This window comes from Diabrotica undecimpunctata, chromosome 7 (assembly GCF_040954645.1).
Source record: "Diabrotica undecimpunctata isolate CICGRU chromosome 7, icDiaUnde3, whole genome shotgun sequence".
In the NCBI taxonomy this organism is placed as follows: domain Eukaryota; kingdom Metazoa; phylum Arthropoda; class Insecta; order Coleoptera; family Chrysomelidae; genus Diabrotica; species Diabrotica undecimpunctata.
In genome coordinates, this window is record NC_092809.1 from 27,696,458 (window position 1) to 27,721,687 (window position 25,230).

The 25,230-nt window shown below is 32.7% G+C and overlaps 1 protein-coding gene across 1 annotated transcript; it reads left to right on the forward strand.

The window, feature by feature from the left end:
- The first annotated feature begins 221 nt into the window (after window positions 1-221).
- Window positions 222-19,848, forward strand: sing (MARVEL domain-containing protein sing). Its single transcript, XM_072536943.1, has 5 exons — window positions 222-302; window positions 645-859; window positions 6,839-7,021; window positions 14,955-15,095; window positions 19,658-19,848. The coding sequence occupies exons 2-5, from the start codon at window positions 719-721 to the stop codon at window positions 19,733-19,735; spliced, it is 543 nt and encodes a 180-aa protein (XP_072393044.1). The 5' UTR covers window positions 222-302; window positions 645-718; the 3' UTR covers window positions 19,736-19,848.
- Window positions 19,849-25,230: the final 5,382 nt, after the last annotated feature.

Genomic DNA, 25,230 nt, shown 5'->3' on the forward strand with positions numbered 1-25,230 from the left:
TTTTAGTTAAAAAGAGAAAAACTAAACACAAAATTGATGAGGAGATTGATGAATAGAATCGGGAGTTAACGAATGTTAAAGTAACGCGAATAATAAAAGCAAAAGATGTAATCCAATTTTAGAAGAGCAAATATTGATATGCAAGATTAAAATATTTAAAAATGGAACTCGTGCTAAGATGAAAATGGGAAGATAAAAATTTAGTCGTGAAAGAAAGGCCCAGAAAATATGATAATTTAGAAATGAAAACAAACAAAAACTTAATAGAACAATAATTATATGATAACTTTTATGTATTATAGGTAAGTGACTACAATTCTATATATAAAATGTAGAGAGTACCATAATAGAAAGAAATGATTCACACTAGTGAAATTGTGCTAAATATTTCGCACTGTAGGTATCTCGTCCCGTGTCTCTCAGGAAATGTCACACAGGAAGATCTAAATATTTTCATTTGTGAGATTCCAAAAATAGCGCGACCGAATACCCTCATTGAATACGAGAGAAAAGTGACAATAAAAGTACGTCGCCCCCTACAGAGTTTATAATTCGTCTAGTCAAAACTTATACACATCGGGTAGTTTAAATTAGGTGCTGTGTTATTATTTAATTTTAATGATATTCAATATATTTTTTAATAGTATCAACTTAACTTGATTGATGATTTTTTGAAGTGATCAATTTGTGAAATATATATAATAATATAAATATAAATATGGCTAGAGGCCCAACAATAGTGGCGGTCCACAACGCCGCTAGCCAGGGTGGAATAAATTGCTGCTTTTGTCGATGTTGCACATGTTTACAACTGCAAGTTTTGAAAAGTCCCGAAGGTATTATCAAATTAGCCCAAATAGTAAGTAGTTTTTTTATTCAATTTTTAACTTTATTGCAACTGCCGTCACTTTTTAAGTTCGAATTTATTACATCAATAATTTTTTTAATATTTCAATAATAATGGAGATATTTTGTTGCATTTAAATATTTATTTCTTCCCTCCCATTATAAATAAAACAAATAAAAACAATATTTTCGGAATAATTTTAAGATATACAGTATGGTGGAAATGAAAGGAATAAATTCGTTATTTCGTAAACCGGAAACTTTAAGGAAAAATCCTGAAACCCGTCGATTTTTATTTTTAAATAAGCTATTCGTAAGAATAAATTTTTATTTTTGACGTCATCTATGTGAGCGTGATGACGTCATTGCTAAAATTTTTAAATAGAAAGGGGGGCATTGTAATACATCATTTGAAAGGTCTTTTAAATACCTATTCAGCCATATCAATATGTCTGAGTATTTGATGTTTGTAATTGTTTAAAAAAATTATTAAATATTTATTATTACAATAAAAATATTTATTAAGTAATGAAAGGTCTTTTTTATCTAGTTTTTACCTTTTTAAAAAAACTAGTTACCTTATCAATATGAACATTGATAGTTGGACATTCAAACTTAATTATCTTTCTGTCAAGTGATTAATAGTATTATTGTAGTAAACGTATTCAAAAAGTCTTTGTATCTTTGAACATGAAGCTAACTGAAACGCAAAGAATTGAAATTCTCATAATGATTGGTTATGGAGATAAAACACGTACGCAGAAAGAAGTATGTGCGTTATTTAATAATAAATACCCCCGTCGAGAACCAATTTCACAATCCACTGTAAGCAAAATTGAGAAAAAATTTAGAGAAACGGGTCATGTTAAAGACCTTCCTAAAGGTAGTAGAAAACCAATATCTGAAAACCAACAAGTAGACGTTCTGTTAGCTTTTCAAGATAATCCTCATAACAGTTCACGGCAAGTAGCATTAGATAATGACGTGGACCATTCAACAGTTATTAAACAGCTAAAGAAGGAAAAGTGGCATCCCTACAAAGTAAGTTTAGTAGAAGAACTTATGGAAGATGATTTTGATAGACGAATTGAATTTTGTGACATTTTAATGGAACGAAATAACAGAGATCCGATGTTTTTAAAAAAGATTATTTTCTCTGATGAAGCTACATTTCTACTAAACGGTCATGTCAATCGTCAGACTTATCGGTACTGGGCTACGGAAAATCCACACTGGATGCAAGAGTACCGTACTCAATACCCAGAGAAAATTAATGTTTGGGTGGGAATAATAGATAATAGGTGTATTGGACCATACTTTTTCGAAGAAAACTTAACAGGTCCTCGATATTTAGAATTTCTTCAAAATTTCTTGCTTCCAGAATTGAACCGGTTGTTTCCAAACAGAAATGATTTATGGCTACAGCAAGATGGTGCGCCTCCACACTATGCTGTCTTGGTACGCAACTACTTAAACAACGTCTTTCCAAATCGGTGGATAGGTCGAAGAGGAACAATAGAATGGCCGCCTAGGCCACCTGATTTGACTCCTCTTGATTTCTTTTTATGGGAATATTTAAAAAGTAAGGTGTATCAAAATAGACCACAAAATATTAATGAACTGAAAGAAAGAATACGTAATGAGGTTGTTCAAATAACTCCGGAAGTTTTAGAGAATGTTAGAGAAGAGTTCGCGGCACGCCTTTCTCATTGTATTTTAGCTGAAGGTAAACAATTTGAGCACTTAATTTAGGTTTCGTTGTATTTATTGAATAATACTTAATAAATATTTATTGTAATAATAAAAATTTAATTATTTTTTTAAACAATTACAAACTTTAATTACTTAGACATATTGATATAGCTGAATAGGTATTTAAAAGACCTTTCAAATGATGTATTACAATACCCCCCTTTCTATTCAAAAATTTTAGCAATGACGTCATCACTCTCACATAGATGACGTCAAAAATAAAAATGTATTCTTACGAATAGCTTATTTAAAAATAAAAATCGACGGGTTTCAGGATTTTTCCTTAAAGTCTCCGGTTTACGAAATAACGAATTTATTCCTTTCATTTCCACCATACTGTATATTAGCAAACATTTCGAATTCATTATCATTATCACACAGCCTGGAGCGTCCACTTCTGAACGTAGACCTCCATTAGTTGTCTTCAGTGCTTCTGATCTTGTACCGTGTAAATCCAGACTCTGTCTAAGAATTAGATAACAAGGAAGAATTCTTTATTTAATTAGGGTAACGTACAAGTCGTATTTTAGTCCCTGTTTAGGATCGTTTAGTTCCTAACTTAAGGCGATCAGTTTTTTTTTGTTTTTTGATTTTTTTTTACTTTTTTTATTCTTTAAAGATTTTTTGTGATCTGAACTTTCGATTGGCTAAATATGAGGAGAAAAGTCGTAGGTCTTACTGTATCTAAATAGATTCACTTTGTGAATGAATCCTTCGTAATACACCCTGTCGAATGTTTTACTGCCATGCCACGTTTATACCACCGCCGCGGTTTTTTGTTCTGTTTGACTCCCTCTGTGATTTCTGTCCATCTTAGTGCTTATAATTCAATTCGCATGAATGTTCTGATCTGAATCCAAATTGAGCTTCTGGTGTAATTTGTATTACACCAGTATTTGTATTACACCAGAATTACAATAATACCGTATTCGCATACACAAACGTGTATTCGTTATTAATGAATCTTGAAATTGGAAGTTCTAGTAAAACCTTAAAAAATTGTATACCTTTTCTGTTTGTATTGTGGTCACCGAATTAGGTGTCTTCTTCTTCAAGTTCCGCTCCCATCGGAGATTGAAAATCATTCTGGCAATTATAATTTTGTTGGTTGCGCGCCTGAATAGTTCAATTGAACTGAATCCAAACCATTTACGGAGATTGCGTAGCCACGAGATTTTACCTCTTCCTACGCTTATTCTGCCTTTGATTTTACCCTGCATTATATTCCTTAGTAGTTCGTATTTTTCACCTCTCATGATGTGCCCCAACTATTCCAATTTCCTGATTTTTATGGAATTTAAAACTTCGCATTCGTTTCCTAGTTGTTCGAGAACTTGTTCGTTTGTTTTGCGATCCATCCATGATATTTTCAAAATACGTCGGTAACACCACATTTCGAATGCTTCTAGGTTTTTAATGTTGGATTTTTTAAGTGTCCAAGCTTCAACCCCATACAAAAGGGTAGAGAAAATATAACATCGAAGCATTCTTATTCGGAGCGATATATTGATATCGCGATTACAAAAAAGTTTTCTCATTCTATTAAAAGTTGACCGTGCAATTTCAATGCGGCATCTTCTTTTGTCTAATCAGTATCTTCTGTGATCCATGCTCCAAGGTATTTGTACGAATATATTTGTTCAATTTCTGTATTATCTAGTACTAGCTTAACTTTGATGTTTTGTGCTTTTGTAAATATCATGAACTTAGTTTTCTTCAAATTTATTTAGTTGTTCAGCAAGGTGTTGCAGTTCTTCTAGTGTTCCTGCCAGAAGGACGGTGTCGTCAGCATATCTTATGTTATTAAGTGGCTCACCGTTTATTATAAGACCCTCACTGACTTCGGCAAGCGCTAATTCTGAAATGGCTTCACTGTATAAATTGAATAACAAGGGTGATAAAATACACCCTTGGTGGACCCCACGGCGAATCTGGATATCTTCGGTTAGTTCATTTTCAACTTTCACTTTTGCTGTTTGGTTTCAATAGAGGTTACATATGATTCTAATGTCTCTACTGTCTATGTTTTTATTTAATAAAATTTCTTTAAGTTGATTATGCTGCACTCTGTCAAATGGCTTCTCAAAATCAATGAAACAGGCATATACTTCCTGATTTATATCTAAGCATCTCTGAGAAGGAACACTTACTGCAAACAGTGCATCTCGTGTTCCCAGTCCTTTCCTAAATCCCATTTGTGTATTACTTATGCCTTCATCTAATTTCTTATGTATTCTATTGTGAACTACTTTTAAAAACAATTTCAAGACATGACTCATTAAGGCTATGGTGCGATGTTCATTGCACTCCTTTGCATTGGCTTTTTTGGGTAGCAGTATGAATGTTGATTGGAGCCATTCTTTAGGTAAAATACCTGTTCTATATATGGTATTGAATAGATCCAAAAGAAGATCAATAGATTCAGTATTCACAATTTTGAGTAATTCGATAGGAACTTCATCAGGCCCGGGAGATTTACCACCTTTAGCTTGTTTCATTGCATATTTAATTTCTTCTCGTATTATGGCAGGCCCAGTATCATTCTTAAATTCTTTTGGTGCTTCTGTTCTCTCTTTGTCTTCAAAAAGTTGTGCTATATATTGTGTCCATCTCTGCATTTTTTGTTTATATCTGTTATAAGTGCACCACTTTCATCTCTTAGTTGCCTAGTTTGAAGTGTTTTTCTCATTCCTGTTAATTCTCTAATTCTTTTATGCATGTTAAAAAAGTCATATTTTTTCTCAATTTCTTCTAGTTCTTGGCACTGCTCATGTAACATTCTCTCCTTAGCTTCTTTTATTCTCTTTTTAATTAATCGATCAGTTTCATTCTATTTAATTGGATTTTTTTTTCATTCATTAATAATAGTTTTTCTTTTCTTTGGTTTTAAGTTTTCATTTGCTGTTTTAATTATTGCTACTTTTATATTTTCCCATTTCTGATCAATGTTATAACAACTCTTATTCAGTTCTTGGGCATTACGTAGATTTTCGTATATTTACGTACATTAGTAAGAGTTTTTACAGTTTGTTCCTTTGTTTGTGGTTCCCTTAATCTCTTAATATCAGTTCTACTTTGTGTGGGTTTTTTAACCAGTTTCAATTTGGTTCGTAATGTGACTACTATGGGGATATGGTCTGAACCGATGTCTGCTCCAGGGTAAGTTTTGGCAGACAGTATAGAATTACGAAATCTTTGTCTAATGAGGACAAAGTCAATTTAATTTCGGATTATTCTATTCGTTGTGTCACAATTAGGTGTATATACAGTAAGTCGCACATTATAGACTATTGATGATATTTATACCATTTAAAGGAGTGCCTTTTTAAGAAAGGGGTGAATTAGTCCCTATGCACTAGGGTGCATTTGGGTAAATTCTATGCACTGTTTGTACATATATACCTATAAAATAGTTCAAAATTAAATTTTCTATCGAAATGTCACCTTTTAAAGTAAAAAATATATTTTTTTTTACAAAAATGTATGCAAAAATCACGAAAAAACGTGATTTTCTTTTTCGCCCTATAACTTTTTTCCACGGGGGTATAGGTATAGACAGGTTCACTGCTTCACAGAGAAAATAAATTTTTTATTTTTTCCTATTTTCTCGCAAATATTGTTCTATAAATTCTATAAATTTTTATAGAAATTATATTTTGTTTTTGAAACGATAGGCTTAATTAATAATACTAATAATGTTAATTACATATTAATATAATTAATACGATTAATTTTTTCGCAAAATTGTCAAAATTATCGGTTGCTCTAATTTTAAGGTAAGATTTATTAAGCAAAATAATTTAAAGCTTTGTGTTAGTTTATGTTTACTTGGTTTACATGTAAGAAGTTTGAAACTTTCTGAAAGTTTGTTGATCCTAAATATTGTATTATATTGACTTATTTGTTATGAACGTTGTACAACAGACTAAAATATAATTTTGTTGTTATCCGAGCCTTAAAATAGGAGTAAGTCAGAAAAAATTGAATGTAGTGACTGTAGATGGCAATTGATCGGATCCCCCGTCACGTGTCGATGGGCAAAATCACTAGTTTATAATAAAACAACAAAATAAGACATATAGACATAAGTCATATAGAATTAGACGAAATATCAAAAACAAGTTTTTAAAATCTTCCTCTTGGATTTTTTTTTATTTTGAACTCTATTTAAAGACTCTACAAGGATCAACAAACATTCACATAATTATTAAAGATTTTTAAAACATGTTTATTACGTTAGCTTCTAGGTTTCTTCTGTCAAAGTCTGGCTCTAAATTTTGGTGCAGGTTATGCATCGACGATTGGTTCATCGTACCAGTCCTTTTTATCTACTGCTTCGTGGTGCCTCCTAACTAGTTTTCTTTTACTATTTAGCTACGTCTGCTCCCAAAAATCACTGAATTTGCTGAGATCTTCATTATTTGTAAGTACAAATGGTTGTTTTTAATAAAAATGAATATACGTGAGAATCCATAATACAGTATATTTCACGAATTTGCACCTTTTTGGGATGAGGGATGAAAGCTTTAACTTAAATGGTCCACTGTGCTGAGAAAGTTAATAGTAAATTCTCTCAATATTTGAAATAGGGTTGAAGACAATCAAAAATACGGTTTTAACTGATAATGTATTGCACATTCATTTAGAGAAATATACAATGATTAGTGAAAAAATAAAAGAAAATTACAAATTCTAATGATTCTAAATTGTAGTGGTAAGTATTTAGTGATAAAATAATAACAATAACTAATAACAGTTAAAATTTTTCTTAATGAGAAAATAAAAATACAGTGATGAGTGTCTTACCACCCGGCTTTTTAACGTAAGAGATAGAAAACACAGTTACCTTGTGAAATAAAAAGAGATGAAACTCGTAGAGGTGAGAAATAATCGGAAAAACCTATAATTTATATTACATTACATTACCACTAACGATAGTCTCACACCTTTAGACGTTAGATTCGAGCTAAATCACCTCGGTCATAATTATTATGAGTAACGTCGAATGTGTGACGTATTTCCATTTTTTAATTTCGCATAAAGTAAAAACTGATTGACCACAATAAAGCAAAAATGTGAATAAAATAATTTAATTAATAGTGATTATTTAATCTAAAGTTTTAAATTATTAACCAAGAATATTTCTACTATGATTTGGGGAGTTTCATACACTCTTGTCAAGGAATAATTATAAATCCTTTGTGGATTAGTGGTAAGAATTCGACATTGCGATACAGACATCGCAGACGATTAGAGTTCAAAACCCACATGTGGTTTTTTTTTTAATAATTTGAAATTATGCAAAGATTGTTTTGCTTTGAATCACTAAACAAAACTAAACAAAAACTAAAGTTAAAACAAAAAATCTTATTGACAAAACAGTATCGTCGTACTTTCGAAAATAAAGTAAAAACTTTTAAAGAATGTTTAAATAAGTAAAAATTCTACAAAAATAAAAAAATATCCGTGGCCACTAATCAATCGATTAGGAAAAGTCGCACTGAGATATTCACTGACGATGCGAGAATTATGTGCAGGACAACCATCGTGTTGAAACCATATGGAATCGAAAGGTATTGGTAAATTACAAAGGGCTGGGACAATTTCATTTTGCAGAAGTTCCAAGTATTTCCTCCCAGTCAACATACCGTCTATAAAAAATGGGCCAATGACATGATTCCCTATTATGCCTCCCCAAACATTTACTTTTCGAAGACGCTGGGTACGAGCGACATAAATCTGACGAGGATTTCCTCGAGATCAATACCTAGCATTGATTGAATTGTGACAGCCATGCAATGAAAACGTACATTCATCGGTGAACAAAACGTTCTCTAAAAAATGTTCATCTTGATGTGACATTTCCATTGCAGTTTGACAAAATTCTAAACGTCTATATTGATCCCCAGGAAATTGTTCGTTGGATTTATGAAGTTTATAGGGACGGTATCGATGTCTTTACAAAATTTTACCTACTGTAAATCTTGGAATTCCACATTGTTCTCCGAGACGAGGTGTTGATTGGGTAGGATTTTGCTCAATACTTGCACAAATCAAAGTGTCCCTTAGTTCCAAATCTGGATTTACCTCCCTTCGTCTGCGAACTCCTCTTGGATCGAACACGGATCCATAAGTAAAAAAATTACGTATAATAGACTGAATTGTTGATCGTGCTGGAGCCGGCCTATTTGGAAACATATTTACAAACTGTTGTCTAATCATGTTGTCTGATAATCCATTCACATGCCAGACAATAATTTGCACTTTTTCCTCGACCGTTAAAATCCTTTTCACGAATTGTTTTTTAAATAAAAAGTTTCTGTTTACCGTAAAAAACACTTCTCGATGTGTTATTATTTGATAACTTGAAGGCTTGATGATTTGGTTAGCTATAAAGCAGGTAGCTGTTCGCGCGCATCCATTCCAATGTCGTCAATTGTTTTGAAAATCATTACCTGTACAGAGGAATTGATATTAACACTGTGAATTTAGTGATGGATTTGACATTAAACAGTCTTCAATGGATTATTTTCCATTCACAACTGAAGACTGTAAAACTGGAATTGAATTTGAAATATTTTGTATTTCTATTTTATAACATTGGAATAAGAATAAATTGTAAATAATGCATTTTTCGAAAACTTGTTACCTAATATGTATCATATTTTCTATTATTTTTGATTGAGTAAAACAAAAATTGTACCCTTGGTGTGAATTGAACCCCAGTCTTCTTATCAATAGACAACGTCTCTAACTATTACGCCAACTCCACATACAACAATTGTTTCGGACTGAACATACCTATTTAGTTTAGTCAAATATTTCAGTTGAGTTATTTTTATTATTAAATAAACTTAAAGATTTATAATTTAAAATCGCTACTAATTAATGTTTTTTACTATAATATATCTTAATATATTTAATCATTTATTCTAACATCAGAAACTATTAAAATAAAATATTTTCGAGGTCATCCGTATAATTATGACTGAAGTCAAATAGACACGTCTAATAACTAGCCTTATCTCGTACTATCTCACAACTTAATCTGTCTTCTATCCTTTCCGCTATTTTGCCGGGTGGTAAGACACTCATCACTGTATATTACTTTACAGTATTATCAAGAATTAGATCCTTACTCATAATCACTGTTGTCGGTATTTGGATTGTAAATGAGGACTGGGTTCATTTCTTCGTTGCGATTTTCACGCATTCAACATTCTTCGAATTGCAGGAGTAGCAGTGTTCAATAAGTCTTGCCATATTTCCAAAACTGCTGTGTCACGTAACGTGGCTAACTGTAATAATTGCGCCTTAAAAAAATCATGAGGAAAAACCATTTTTTTATTTTATTTACTATCCAGGAATATATTTGTTGCTTATTTAAAACTTCCGAATGGTATGGGGCATTTTCCAACACTATAATAGATGGTTCATGTAAACTTGGAAGAAGTTTTTATTTCAACCATTTCACCAACATCTCCGTATCCATGATATCGTAATAATCAGCTGATTTTGATTTTGATGAAAACACAATAAAAGCATGTTTTCCACTCGCACGCGATATGTCTCTTTCCCTCAGTATTGGTATGTTTTATATTATCCATTACTACACTACACCATTATCACTACTCAGAGAGAGTGATAATGGTTTAGCTGAAGACAAACATACAAGTTTACTTAATTCAAGTATACGCACCAACAGCGGATAAGACTGAAGAGGAGATAGAACATTTTTACATGGAGTTAGACACAATTTTAAGATCTACTAAAAAAGAAGACATTACAATAGTAATGGAGGATTTTAATGCTAAAGTTAGAGAGGAAAAGTTGTCGAATATGTTGGGGAATTTGGACTAGGTGACAGAAATAAAAGAAGGGATAGACTTGTGGATTTTTGTCAAAATGAACATTTTGCAATAATGAACGTAATGTTCCAACTGCCCGACAGAAGATCTTGCCCACTCGGAGATCTCCTGCAGACAACAAAGACCGCATAGTCGGAAATCAAATAGAATATATATTAGTCAAAAATAAATACAAAATCTCAATTAAAGCAGTAAAAGCATTCCCAGGAGCAGATGTCAATTCAGACCATAACCCGCTGATAGCTAGAATGCACGTGAAACTCAAAAATATTGTAATACCTAAAAACAAAGCAACATTTGAAAAAGAGAAATAAATCAAAAAGTGATCCAAGAATCGATCAGAATAGCCATGATGATTGCCAACCTCCGTCGCGGAGATGGCACGTGAAGAAGAAGAAGATCCAAGAAGTCAACTCAAATCTAACAGAAGTAGGAGAAGAAATTTTAACATCAGAATATGTCAATGAAAAGTGGAGCAATATTCAGAAGGGATTACAAAAGGCTGCAGAAGAAAATTTAAAGCCTGATAAGACAAATAAAAAATAAGAAGTGGATGACTTCAGAAATTTTAGCATTAATGGAAGAGAGAAGAAAAGCCAAAGGTGGAAATGAGCCAAAATATCAAGAATTACAAAGTAGAATTAAAGTAGAGATAAAAACGGCAAAGGAAAAGTGGTTAACAGATCAATGCATAGAAATAGAAGTATAAGAAGAGTATGACAGAAAATACGACAGCTTTAATATGAATAAAAAAATAAAATAACTAACAAATACCAAAAAGCGAGCACACTATGGGATACTCAAAGATGATAATGGTAAACTTATTGCAGACATCAAAGATAAACTAAGATTTTAACAAGAATACATAATGAAACTATTCGACGATGATAGAATTATACAAGTGGGAGATATGTTGTGGAATGCAAATTTTAGATTCCCCATATCTCTAATAACATCTTTATCAACGTCTGTTTTGCCTTGCAATTCTTAGAACGCACAGATTAAAGCAAAAATCTGAATTTGGTTTCGAAAATTAGTTTACGGATTTTATATCAAATGTCAATATTTGCGTCCATTCGAAGCCATGTTAGAGTTGCTTCCTAAGACAGAATAGATTTATTTTCACGTTCAGAGCGACTGTGAAAGCCGTTCTGAAGAGGCGTATTAGGCCGAAATACGGATAAGCGGATACACAGACGCTATTAGATGCTATTTTGGGCTTAATCTCCGTTTTAAATCTACAGTTATATCAAGAAATACAAAAGTAAAACCCTACAAAACAATAATACGCCCAGTCCTAACATATGGTTCAGAAACCTGGACTTTAACAAAAAGCAATGAAAACATGTTAGGATGTTTCGAAAGAAAAATACTAAGGCGCATCTATGGAGCGGTAAATGAAAATGGTATCTGGAGAAGACGATACAACTTCGAACTCTATAGGATATACCAGGAACCAGATATCGTAAAACACATAAAGATAGGACGTCTGAGGTGGGTAGGCCATGTAATGCGGATGGAGCAAACCGACCCAGCTAGAAAAACGCTCCTTGATAGACCTATTGGTCAAAGAAGAAGAGGAAGACCCAGAACAAGATTCCTAGATAACATCGATGAAGACATGAGAAATATGGAAATACGTGCTTGGCGGAGGAAGGCGATGGATAGGGACGACTGGAGAAAAATTCTTGGGGAGGCTAGGACCCACACAGGGTTGTAAAGCCAAAATGATGATGATGGATACACAGACGCACTATACGTGAAATCAAATCTTAACTGCCTTTTCCTTTTTATTCCGATTTACTCTGTAAGAGTACTAGAAACCAATTTGCTAAGGATTTATGCTTAGTTGAGGAGATATGTTGTGGAATGCAATTTTAGATTCCGCATGTCTCTAATAACATGTTTATCAACGTCTATTATGCCTTGCAATTCTTCGAAGGCACAGATTAAAGCAAAAATCTGAATTTGGTTTCGAAAATTAGTTTACGGATCTTAGGAAGATCTTTAGTCTTAGCGTGTGGTCTAGATTTATATTGTGCGAGCTCTAAGTCACTAGTTACACTTTTTCTGTTTTTCAAAACTGTGCTTTCATTTGCCTTTTCAGCAAAAAATAAACGTGCAAATTAAATATTTATTGATTTATATCTAAAACACGTCTAGCCATTTCCGCTGTGAATACACAAACAAACTCTTACCAATTACAAGTACTACTATGACAAACTTATTAAGGTACCATTAATTTTCAACCGGTTTGGGAGTACCGCTAAAGTAAGGTATCACTTTTTCCGAATGCTCAAAAACCTAAGTACAGGTTATGAGAGATTAATTAAATATCTGCACTTATGTTAATCTCCCAGAGGCCACTCATTAGAATCTCATTAAATAATAGGCAATGGCTTGCTATTGCCTATCTCTTGCTCGGAAAGATATTTTCGCCACTGGACATTACAACCAAACACCGCCCAGACCGAAGTATATCGTGCTTTCATTTAAACAGCAGACTGGCCAACTACTACTTAATAATCCCCTTTGAAGACAAACTCCTCAACTACACTAAGTACCCAAAGTATCTATCTATCTATCTTGTGATGTTTTTGATTTGCTACAAACCTGTGTAGTAGGGTTTTAACCTATAAGTTAAATACTTATAAATGAAACTGTTACTAAACGAAAAATATTCTTAAATTATAATAAAAAAAAACCACTATTAATGTGTTTAACAATCCACCCGATGGATTAAGTATCGACTAAAATTCTTGTAGTAAGTAAAAACGACGTAATACAGCACCAATTCACAACTAATAATGAACCATTGAAAATAATCAACAAAATTACATACCTTGGATGCAGCCTAAATAAAGAATGGGACCACTCACAGGAAATAAGATGTCGTATAGAAAAGGCGAGAGCTGTCTTCAATCGCCTCAGGAAGATTTTATGTAATATGCACCTGAACATTGAAATAAGAACACGAGTGTTGAGATGCTATGTATTTTCTACCCTTTTATATGGAGTCGAAGCCTGGACCTACCTACCTGGTGCTACCGCCACATGCTCAGAATTTCCTATATCCATCATGTTACAAGCAACACCGTGATCCAACGTATGAATAAAGATCTGGAAATTATGCGTATCGTGAAAATCAGAAAGATGACATACTTATGGCATGTAATGTGCAATGAGAAGTATCAACTAACTCAACTAATTTTACAAGGTAAGATAGAAGGCAAAAGATCTCAAGGGCGCAGAAGGACATCGTGGTTGAAGAACATCAGACAGTGGGCAGGAATGACTACCATACATCTATTTAGAGCAGCTGTCAACAAAGTTGTAAGGATCAACGTGATTGACAACATCCACAGAGGATAGGCACCTAAAGAAGAAGATCGACCGGAATTGAAACTACGTATTAGTGGCCTAGACAGTGGCTTCGGTTTATAAACAATAACTTTTAAGCTGAGACACAAGTATTTAGATATTTATATAATAGTATAAATTCGGTACATCTGATAGTAAGTGGATATTAGAATATTATTTCACAACATTTAACGTAGGCTGATAATGTTATTGTTTATACGGCTGATGTTGTAAACAGTCGTTCACCTATTTGTACCCAAATAAATATAGTGCTAAATAGAAGTAGCAACAAATAGTTAATAAACCCTCCAACATCTCTTTTATACTACACCTGAATATTATAATATGTGTAACGTAGTGAAATAAATAAATTATTATAAAATTTTAGAGGCATTTCGGATCACCCACGATGTTAAAAGTTTTCAGTAGATAATAGTTTGTGCCTTACTCTAATTAGTAAGGCATCAATACCATGTTATATCTATAAAAGGCTTGAAGTCGTTAAGGAATACTGCCTAACAATGCTTTTATTATCTAAGAACTTTTATGCAAATGAGAATATAGTGCATCTATTATGATAGTGTTATATTTTTAATAATCTAATTTATTGTCTTTATTTATTATCAAAGGTTCTATTTATAACACTTACAAATTTATTAAAGTTTTTATTAAAATATTCACTAATTTATCACAATATTTATTTATATTTATTTCCGCGTACAATTATATCTCGATCTAAAAACTCGACTTCATGTTCGAAAACTAACTAACTGTTTACAACAAAATTCCTCTTTAAATATAAAATGCCGTTATTCGAGAATTTCGGTGATTCCCCTTTGAAGAGCCGAGAAGGTCACTCATACTGGTTTGGTTCAGCCTGCTTCTGGAAATTTCGAATCGTGGGTGACCCATCAGAATTCAGGTTAAAAACAGGTCTTTCAACTGAGCGGCGAAATTACTAGAATAGAAAAGAATTAGAAATAATATATTTACAGTTTTATGCGCCATAATATTTATCGTAACAATAGGTTCTTTCTAAACCAAAAACTAAATTAACGATAGGATATAATTGATTATATTTTTTATTTGAATCTTTTCTATTTACAAAATACTTTTATCCAATTTCAGGAAACTCTTTTCAATGGAGTAGCTGCATTAAGTTATTTTGGATCGTGTTCGTATTTGGGATGGGCTGTGAATACATTTCTTCAACCCATGTACATAATTACTCCCTTTTTCCAAGTTTATCCTGCAATGAGTGCTGCTTACGTAAGTATTACCAAATAAAATCGAATATTTAGTATACTTAGTTAAACCAAAACTTATATTGTTCTTCAAACTCATTTATCAATATTAAAAGACTTTTAATCATTTAAAAGCAATGAATTGCAATTGCCACGGTTTCAAAGTTAATTCACGTTTAATTAGTTAAAGCATTACATTTACTATAAATCTTAGAAACACGACTACATATGTATATAAACAGAAGTGTACGAGTACCAGTTAATAAGAAAATAGCTTTCTCTTCCAGAAACGATTTCTGTAATTTGATATTTAAATCCAAAATCGCACAGAAATGAAGATCAATATATTAATAACAAAAGAGCAGTATTCTGATCCTGACTATAATCCGCAGATTGATTCGTGTATGAAGAGTGGAAAATTCACCCTACAAGCAGATATGTCTGGAATACCTTATTTAGGCAACTAAAATAAGATCAAAACGTAGTACTTAGTTGACGACAAAAAATATAAGCCTGTATAGTTCAGATATTTACCGTCCTACCGTCCTTATGATCGTAGAAACAAAATAAATTTAGCTACAACTTTATCTTAATACATTGAAAATATGGGCAAGTTGGTGTCAACTTTGTGGGTCATATTTTAGGATGTTAAAAAATTCTTATAAAACTTCACCCTATATTAATTTATTGTTAATGGAGATAAAATAGGTAATACATCTAGAACAGCTTCTGAAATAAGTAAGTAAATGCACTATAAACGTGTTGTGCAATAATACTATTAGTATGGTATAGACCATGGTAGGGGTACCTTGAAACGATGCCAGCATTTGGATCTTTTTACGCATAAATTTTCTCAAAAATGGGTGCAAATACATGTTGCGTATTTAATTGTGCTAATAATAGCAAAAATAGTGAGTGTAGCTTTTATAGGTTTCCAAAGATTACATATAAATTAAAGAAAAGAAAAAGATGGATTTGTGCTATTAATATAAAAATGTAAATATCACATAATTTCATTTTTATAGAATTGAAATAAGAAAATAAATAATTTACCTTAAATAATATTTCATAAGGCTTCAAGCTAACTGCAGCCTGCCAGATGACTTTAGCTTTTATATCATAATTTTTAATATTATTGTTTTTAATTACATGCTCTTCCACATGCAAAAACTTGATTTGCCCGTACTAGATTTTTCCTTCCTTTTCCGTTTGGGGTAGAAAAGATAAAGTTGATGAATTTTTAGAAACCCAGTTTTTAATACTAAATTTATTTTATACATAAACTGAAAAATTATAATTAAAAAACTAATTATTAATACTTGTCAATTTCGTATCTATTTAACCTCAAATTGCGAGGTCCAAAACTGTCAGATGAAGGCGGTAGATGTCGCGTCAGTCACGCACGGAGCGAATTAGAGCCTAGAAACAAACCATAGAAAGTCCATGCGTTAGCTAGAAAAAATCACATGGAGCCGTATAAAATTCAAAATGGATCTGCAGTTTTACATTGGAAGTCGCTATATCGGGAGCTATATTGGGCGGATAGAGGACCAATTTTCGGAGTGGGAGCATGAACTTTTTTGGGGGGATACCGAGGATCTAGAGGAAATTTTTATTAAAGTTAAAATGGTGAGTTTAAAGGCACTTTTCACACATTTTTGAGTGCCATAAAGACATTCAAAACTTATCATTATTAAAGTATTTTTATTTGTCTAGTCTAGCAACTAAAAATTGGCAAACTTTAACCTAAAACCCCATCAAGTCCAACTAGTGCAAAGGAAGACCCTCAAAACTAAAAACATTTTCTCGTAGCAAGTGGGATATGTTTTTGAAACTAAAACATTTGAACTGCAAATATTTAAATTTATTTAAATTCCTGCGGAGGTAAACATGAGCTGCGCTCAAACCAGAGGACGGATGCAGAATTCGTTTGTGCTTGTGGCTGAACTTGCAAGGTTGCCACGGTCACGATAAATATTGACCGATTTCTTTGTATGTACAAAAATGTTGTTTAAACGAATAAGTGTCAGTGGCGGATAAAAGGGGGGTCACGGGGGTCATGACCCCCCCCCCCCAAACAAAATTAAATATCAATCAAATTATCCTAAAAAAAATAATTTAAAACCCATCAACCCTATAAGCAGGAAGTCCAGAGTTGAAATGATTCAAACTCATTTATTCTAGGGGTAAGTGCAGAATTATGCGGAAGTCTTTTTATATTGCTCTTTAAAAAAATCAACAATTCTGAATACAGTAATACCTCGACTAACGCTACCCCGACTTCCGCGAATTTAGAGTTACGCGATTTTCAAATTTTGCCAATTCTTCATTTGAGTACCAGAGAATAGTTCGATTATCGATGAGATAGAATTACCGCCCACACATTTTTGCTCATTCTGGGGGCTGCTGTCCAAGGTATTTGTGAAACTCGTTGGGTTGAAAGGCTTGAAGGTCATCTTCAGTTTCAGGGCAAATCAATCGTCAAAATATACAACGCTCTTGAAACAATTTTTCATGGAAGGACAGTAAAATGTCAGCTGATGCATTTTCATTAATGAAAACTATTAGGAGCCCAGAATTTCTCATTTCAGTAGTTTGTCTTAGAAATGTTTTAGGTACAACTGTATCACTTAGTCGTCTTCTTCAGTCACCAAAATTAGGTTTGAAGAAAGCTACTGAGGCCATAGAGGACACTAAATGCATTCTTCAAACTAAAAGATCAAATGCTGAATCTGTTGTTAGCAAACTTTACTATGAAGTAAAGGAAATAGCTGAACAACTATAATCTGTCTACCCAACAGACGGAGTTATCACGTGAATACCATGGATGGATGGAGGTTCTGTTTGAAGTCTGGCCATGTCCGAGAGAGTGTTTGGAGACATAGAAATAAAAAATATACCCAAGCTTGTATGTCCCAGAGAAGAAAGTTTGGCGGAGAGGGTGTCATGGTTTGTGGTGGAATCTCATTTGAAGCTCGAACTGAACTTATTTTCATCAAGGGCCCCCTGAATGCTCACCGGTATATATGAACCGGTATGAACTTCATCGTAGAGTTAGAAGCCTTCCAGGACAGCCAGAAAGACTTCAAAACTTGCTTTGTAAAGAATATAAACGAATTCTTCAAGTTTTTATTCAAAATTTGTTTCTTTTCCTTACAAACCTATTTTCTTTTGCAGCTTTCTAATTAAATAAATTATGCTAAGGAATCAAGCAATAATGGCCATTTTTTGTTTTAAAAGTAAAAGATGTTGAGTATATAATATGAAACAGTGCATAAAACTTTGAATGAATTTTTACTTTCGGAAATTTATAGGGTGGCCACTTTTTTTGCCGGTTAGTGTATGTAAAAGGTGTAGAATGCACCTACATCCCGAATGTTTCGAAAATTTTCACCATAAAATTTAATTTACATTTAAGATACAATATGTTCCTTTATTAAAAATTGTCGTTTTCGTTGAAAATGAGAAAAACAAATCTTTTTGGTTGTAAATTAGTCTTAATTTATGTGTTTTTAACCCAATCTAATAAATTTATTGTCAAATTTCTCTTTGTATATTGAGCGGCCGTTAATGGGTTAATACTATATAAAGAATGAACTTGCATCAAATTTCCTTTACTTACCTCAAAACTATTTTAAAGTTAATAATAAAGTCTATTTAATAAATATATTCCCAATAATTAGAACACACTAAGCCTATGCACATATAAAATGCGGAACGAATAAACTAAAATATCATATTTCCCTTATTGCCATTCTTTCTAAGTACGTAAATATATATAGACCAGCAAAATATTGATAAGTTTACCGATCTTTCAAACTATTCAATGAACTTGTCTCACTATACACTAGTGAATCGCACCAATTTATATTGTTACGGGGGCAAATTTTATGGGACTATGTTACTTTTTCACTTATTCACATGGGCGAAGCATACACAATAAAAATGACCCCGGTAAGAATTTACTGCTGACATTTTACATAGTTGCCGCTACCGTTTAGTTCAATTTGTAGATTAATCACCTATAGTTGAAAATTGTCTGACTATAAACTAATTATATCGCCGCAATTACCGTCAGAACGCTGCACAAATTGTACAAAAGTATGTGCTGATTCACTTGTTTGTTTAAGATGAGTTGAATCGCGGTCGCTATCGTGAACGCCATGACGTCGTGATCGCTTAAGTGTCATTTTATTTTTATAGTAAGTGTATGCTTATCTTATCCAATGACATATAATATATATTATACGTCATTGATCTTACCTTACAATTACAGTAACCTATATTTTTAGCAATTTTGCGAAAAAAATAATTACTGTGAACTAGTAAAATTTCTGATTAACAATATTTGAATCAATTTGTAGAATGAATTAGCAATATATCAACCGTATCGTGTCAAGTACAAAATTGTCAATTATTGGTAGTTAAGATTTCTTTCATTTCCTAGGTGGTGTAGTTACCTTAATGGACAAACGGTGTGACTTGTCATTATAGCCTTTTATACAGATAGATATAAAAAATGTTAATTACTAATTCTGATTTAAGTTTGTTATTAGATTACAATTCTATTTTTTTTTTTTTTTTCAGATGATGGGTACAATTCTTGGCTTTATTTATGCCTACGACGGATATAAGTCATACCAATATTTTAAGGGATTTAGATAAGATATCGACAAACACAGATATGTTTATTTATTGTATTTTGTAAGTTGTTCACATGTATCTTTAATATCGACACCTTTTCTAGTCAGCGTATATTAAAAATTATATATACATAATTGTCAAATTTACTTTTTTAATACAAACATTTTTATAAGATCATTACATTTACCGGTCTTCCAAAGAATACTCAAACACTTTCCTAATTTTTTAATATTCTTGACATTAAATAATAATGAAAACTACATACATAATCAAGTTGCTTTTATTCGACATTCTGTAGAATATCTATTTTTATGCCAGTAAATGACCGTTTTAAAATGTAATTTTCCTCGTCACGACGGATTTGCTTGAAAATTTAGATGTTATCGAAAAAAATAATCCTAGGCTGCTAAACCAGACCCTCCTTGTCATCCAGCGATCCGAAAGCGGAATGTACGCTATAAGGCCGAGCATCAGCTTTCGAATTACTACCTCCATTATCCACAGACTATAAGAAAAGAGGCTCTTTCCATTCTGTTCCTTTTTACTATCCATCTGTTGCACAGTGTCACAGTGTCCGCAGTATAGACATTCATCCGTATCGGCCTTTCTGAACCTTGAGAGATAGGCCCTAAAACACCCGTGTCCTGTGAGCACCTGCGTTAGTAAATAATCCAGTCGCCTGTAACTACAGTCCACCCAATCCCTTATAATCGGAATAAGAATTTTTGTCCACTGTGTGACACCCTCAGTGTTACTTCATTATTGTTGCTATCTTTCAATTGAACTTTAACTTTCCTATCTTCTCTCGGCCATAGTAAGGTCTAGTCCTCTTCTCTCATAATATTGTTCTGAAGCTATTTTCTTGTGGCATTTTAAATTAATTACTATTTAACTGGGAATAAGCCACAATTAAAGGTTAAAATACATTTATTGACGTTTCAATTTCCACTTCGGAAATCGTTCTCAAAATATAAACATTAGTAAATTAAACAAATTTTGTTTTTGTTACTTAGTGAAAAATTCTTCTAATAATTTAATTTTATCTGACTCATCTATATTGACAATTCAGACATACATTATACATTTTAAAGTAGACGACTTTAAAATGATATTGCCAATATTGTTGAGTTGCGTTCCTGGGACGACTTTACTTATAAGATAGTTCATTCGATTACATGAAATCAACTTTAACTTGAGAATATCCGTCAGAAAAAGTCATAACATGTAATTCGTCTTTAAAAAGACAAATACATGCCATGATGACAGTAAAACTCTCCTGTTAGTGATTCCATAGTAAATTATGAGGGAAAAACCAGGAAAAAAACCTCATAATACTATCCCGACATGGTAAATATTTGATCTTGCATTTAGTTTACCTTCAATAAATACCAAATTCCGATTTTATATGTTTGTTATTTAAAAAATATATAAATGATGCATTCTCCATATGTTACTGACTTACCAATAATGGTATTTTCCTTTTAATAACTTCCTCTTTCAATATGGGTAACCAGATCCTACTACATTCTGCCGAGGAATTCGCGACACAATTGGTCTCATTTAGCATAATTAGAGCCGCTTCTTTGATTTTTCTCTTTTTACCATCAGTTTCTTTTAGGACTATATTTGAATCATTCCATTGAACCCTATGTTCATTATCCCATGCATGTTTACATATTTGAGATCTATCAAATTCTCTATTTTTAATATAGGATTGATGTTCACTTATTCTAACATTTAATGGCCTTGATGTTTCACCTAAATAAAACTGATCGCATTCACAAGGTATTTTATAAATGCAATTCCTTGTCCTTTCTTGTTCATTGTTAGGTTTGGTTTTGGACAAAATAGATCTCAACGTGTTTGTTGTTTTGAATGTTGTTGAAATGTTGAATTTATTTCCTATCCTTTTAAGCTTTTCCGATAATCCTTTTATGTATGGTATTGTTATTTTCCTCGTATTATTCCTTGTATATGCTGTAGGATCTCGTTCTAAGTTGTTTTGTTCTATTCGATCGATTGTTGAAAATTCCTTATTTATAAACGATAAAGGATAATCATTTTTTAATAAAACAGATGTTAACAAATGTTTCTCCTCCAAGAACGAATTTTCGTTAGAACAAGTAATTTTGGCTCTATCGTATAAGGATTTAATGATTCCCTTTTTAATATTAATATTGTGATTTGATATAATATAATACTCTTCTCTCATATAGCTCTTTTCTTTTCATTGCAAACACATACAGCGAAACACATCCAGTGATGACCAACAGGGCTGCCGCAGACACAGTCCTGTAGACGCATGACACTCGCAACAGACTTGTTCTGTCCACTCGTGTCATGAGCCTCCTGCAGGCCGTTATCTCTATCGCCCAATTCCAGACTGGGGTCACAGAGGACGATCGACTGCACAACACCGTTTAAGATCCTCCTTTCACCTTCCTTTCTGGTGCAAGGTTACTCCTAGGTACGTTACGCGTTACTTGGGTGTTAGTTCACCCCACTATTTTAGTTCCACACTTTTCCTGTTCCTTTTCCCCTTCAGAAGAATGCCTTCGGTTTTCCCTGCCGTGAGTTTTAGTCCATACTGCATCATCCTTTTCTTCCCGACATCGCCTGCATTTCTGAACCCGATATTTGAAATCTGATTCATCTCACGCCACTACCAGCATAGCGAGGTCAACCGCGAATGCGAAGGGGGTTGTCCCCTCTCCTTATTTACAGTTCATAATCCCATCGTATGCCACGTTACATAGCGTCAAATCCAAGACAGATCCCTGGGCGACACGTCGACGATCGTGCTCTTCTCCACCATAATCCTTAGCGGAATACAAAAACAAATCACTTAAACTAAACTGTATTGAAGAAAAAATGGACATGTAAAATATTTTGTAAACGATAAATTTAAAAATAGCGTCCTTATCGTAACGTTGATGTGATGAGACTGTTTGGTTCGACCCTTCTGTCCGCAACTACCTGTAGCCCCTCTCGAGGGGTGTAAGATGAAGGCCGGGTTAAAGTTAACTGAAAGTATATTATACGGGGTTGCTCGAAAGTTTTAACAGTTTTCATCCCTAAAAAATAAAAAGCAACCAATGGCACAAGTCCAAAAGTGAAGTGCAGGGTAAGTAGAATCTGAATCCAAATGTTCATGCAATTCGGTGACTACACGGAAAATTACACGGCATCGCCGTATTTCACGTCCAAGTACTGACCTACTTTTGTTGTCTGTCCCTCCATCTGCAGCCGTTCAGGACATTGTTGTTCATCATAAACGTTATGAGTTTGTTTAGAGCTGCTCAAAACGGGCATGCAGCTGTCATATTAAACCAAGTTTTTAGGTTACAAAGGCAAAAAATACGTCGTCTTCCGGGGCCTCTCTTACCAAACACTTTACTTTTAATAACCAACTGAACGAAACTACATAACAGAAAATCATAATCCAGAATAATACTCCGAGGGTTAATATTACCCCGAACTTACAATCAGCAGTCAGGTCAATTCAATCAAAACAATTTGACAAGAAACGAAAGATGTAAAACATAAACCACTTAATAGAAATTTCAAAAGGAAAAAATGGATAGTATAGTTGAGGATAATTGAGATAATGAATTTAGAAATAATAGAATTACAGTGTGCTCCAAAAAAGAGTGATAGGTAGGTATATCAAAGTTATATATTTGATATCATTTTTAATTTGTCCTTAAACATTTTTATATACCGTTTTAAGAGTTCCCTATACCTAAATACAGGGTGTTTTGATTTATTTTGATTTTTTCTAACAATGTAAGGTTTAGAAAAATTAAACATCTATTAAATTAAATATTTATCCCATTTACTTAGATATTTATTATAACAAAAATGTTTACAGGGTGGTCAAAATATTAGATTGTTCTATTACCAAATTTAAGTTGTAGGTAATAACGTACTTATTTTAAATAGTACACCATAACACCAAGTATTTTATTAGTGTCTTGTGAAAAATTTACTTAGTTTTCAAACTATATTGGGGTTTCCTATTCCTATCTATTTTCATTTTTTAAATATTTAAAGATTTTCTAATTTTTGAGCTGTAACAATAATTATAATCAAGTATGTCGTGGTTATATACAACAAACACCGGCTATATACCTACTCTATACATAAATCCAATGAATAATACATAAATTTAAAAACATCACTTTTTTTATTTGAATCTTTGTGACTTTTTGTCGAATGTCTCTCAAGAGGCTGAAACTCACAAAAATGAGTAATATCCCAATCAAAATACTTGGTGTATAGGTAGATCAAAATACGTTATTGAACGAAATAACCATTAAAATCTGCAACACTTTTCAATTTTAAGTATTTAAAAGAATTAAGAGAACGATTTCCGAAGTGGAAATTGAAACGTCAATAAACGTATTTTAACCTTTAATTGTGGCTTATTCCCATTTAAATATAAATTAATTTAAAATGCCACAAGAAAATAGCTTCAGAACAATATTTAAGTAAATGTTTCATTGCAAAATAAAACATTTTTTATTTAAAAAATATTTAATAAAAAATAGACCAATGAAAAAAGCAAACAAATAAAATTCAATAATAAAGAAATAAATTAAAGAACTTATTCAAAGTGACGCTCATCTTGTCCTAAACATATGATTCTTAACAATCCACAAGACTGATGATTTTAAAACCTCACTTTCCAGGCCACATTAATTACCCCTAAAATCCGATAGATAGCTCCATACCAGAGTAAAAGAAGTCTTAAAACTCCTTGCAATCACCAAGGGCACTTGCTCACCAGCTACCCCAATGAAAAGGTTCCATTCCTTCCAGCTAAGCTTCTCAATTTGGTTGGCCATGAACTTCCTGATGAGTATTACGACGTCCCAGAAGCAACTCTCCTAAGATATCGCAGATAATAAAAAGCAACAAACGCTGATCCAAGAGCCGTTCCTAATGCATAGCTGGTGACAACTGAGGTATCCCCTCGTACAGTTCCCGTCATATAAAACTGGTACCCTTTTTTTCCCAATGTAAACCTGTGTTCAGACTTGACACAATGGTTCGTGAATCAATTCATTGTTGCCATCACAGATAACGGAATTGCGCTAAATCTAAATAAAAAAGAACGTTCAAAAATTATTAAAGTTTTTATATAGGTATTATTATTATCATTAACAACAAAAAACCGTATCTAAAAAATTTAATAACCATAGAGAGGGTTGAGTTAATGACCAAAATGTTTAAAGGATCTTTAAACATAGGGTATTGACACAGGGAACATTGGAAAGCATCTACTGTAATTTTATAATGTGTCTGTCGCACAGTCACAGAATAAATAATAATCAGAATGCCCACTCTCAGATGCCGCCTTTGTCAGCACGCGATCGCCATATTTTAGATGGAAATTTAGACTCGAATTGAGAAATTTTTGACAACCTACGACAGAACTGTAATTTAAATTTTTAGAGATTAATAATTTAGTAGATTTGAAATAATTTAATCTATTCTTCAACTAAAAGTACGAA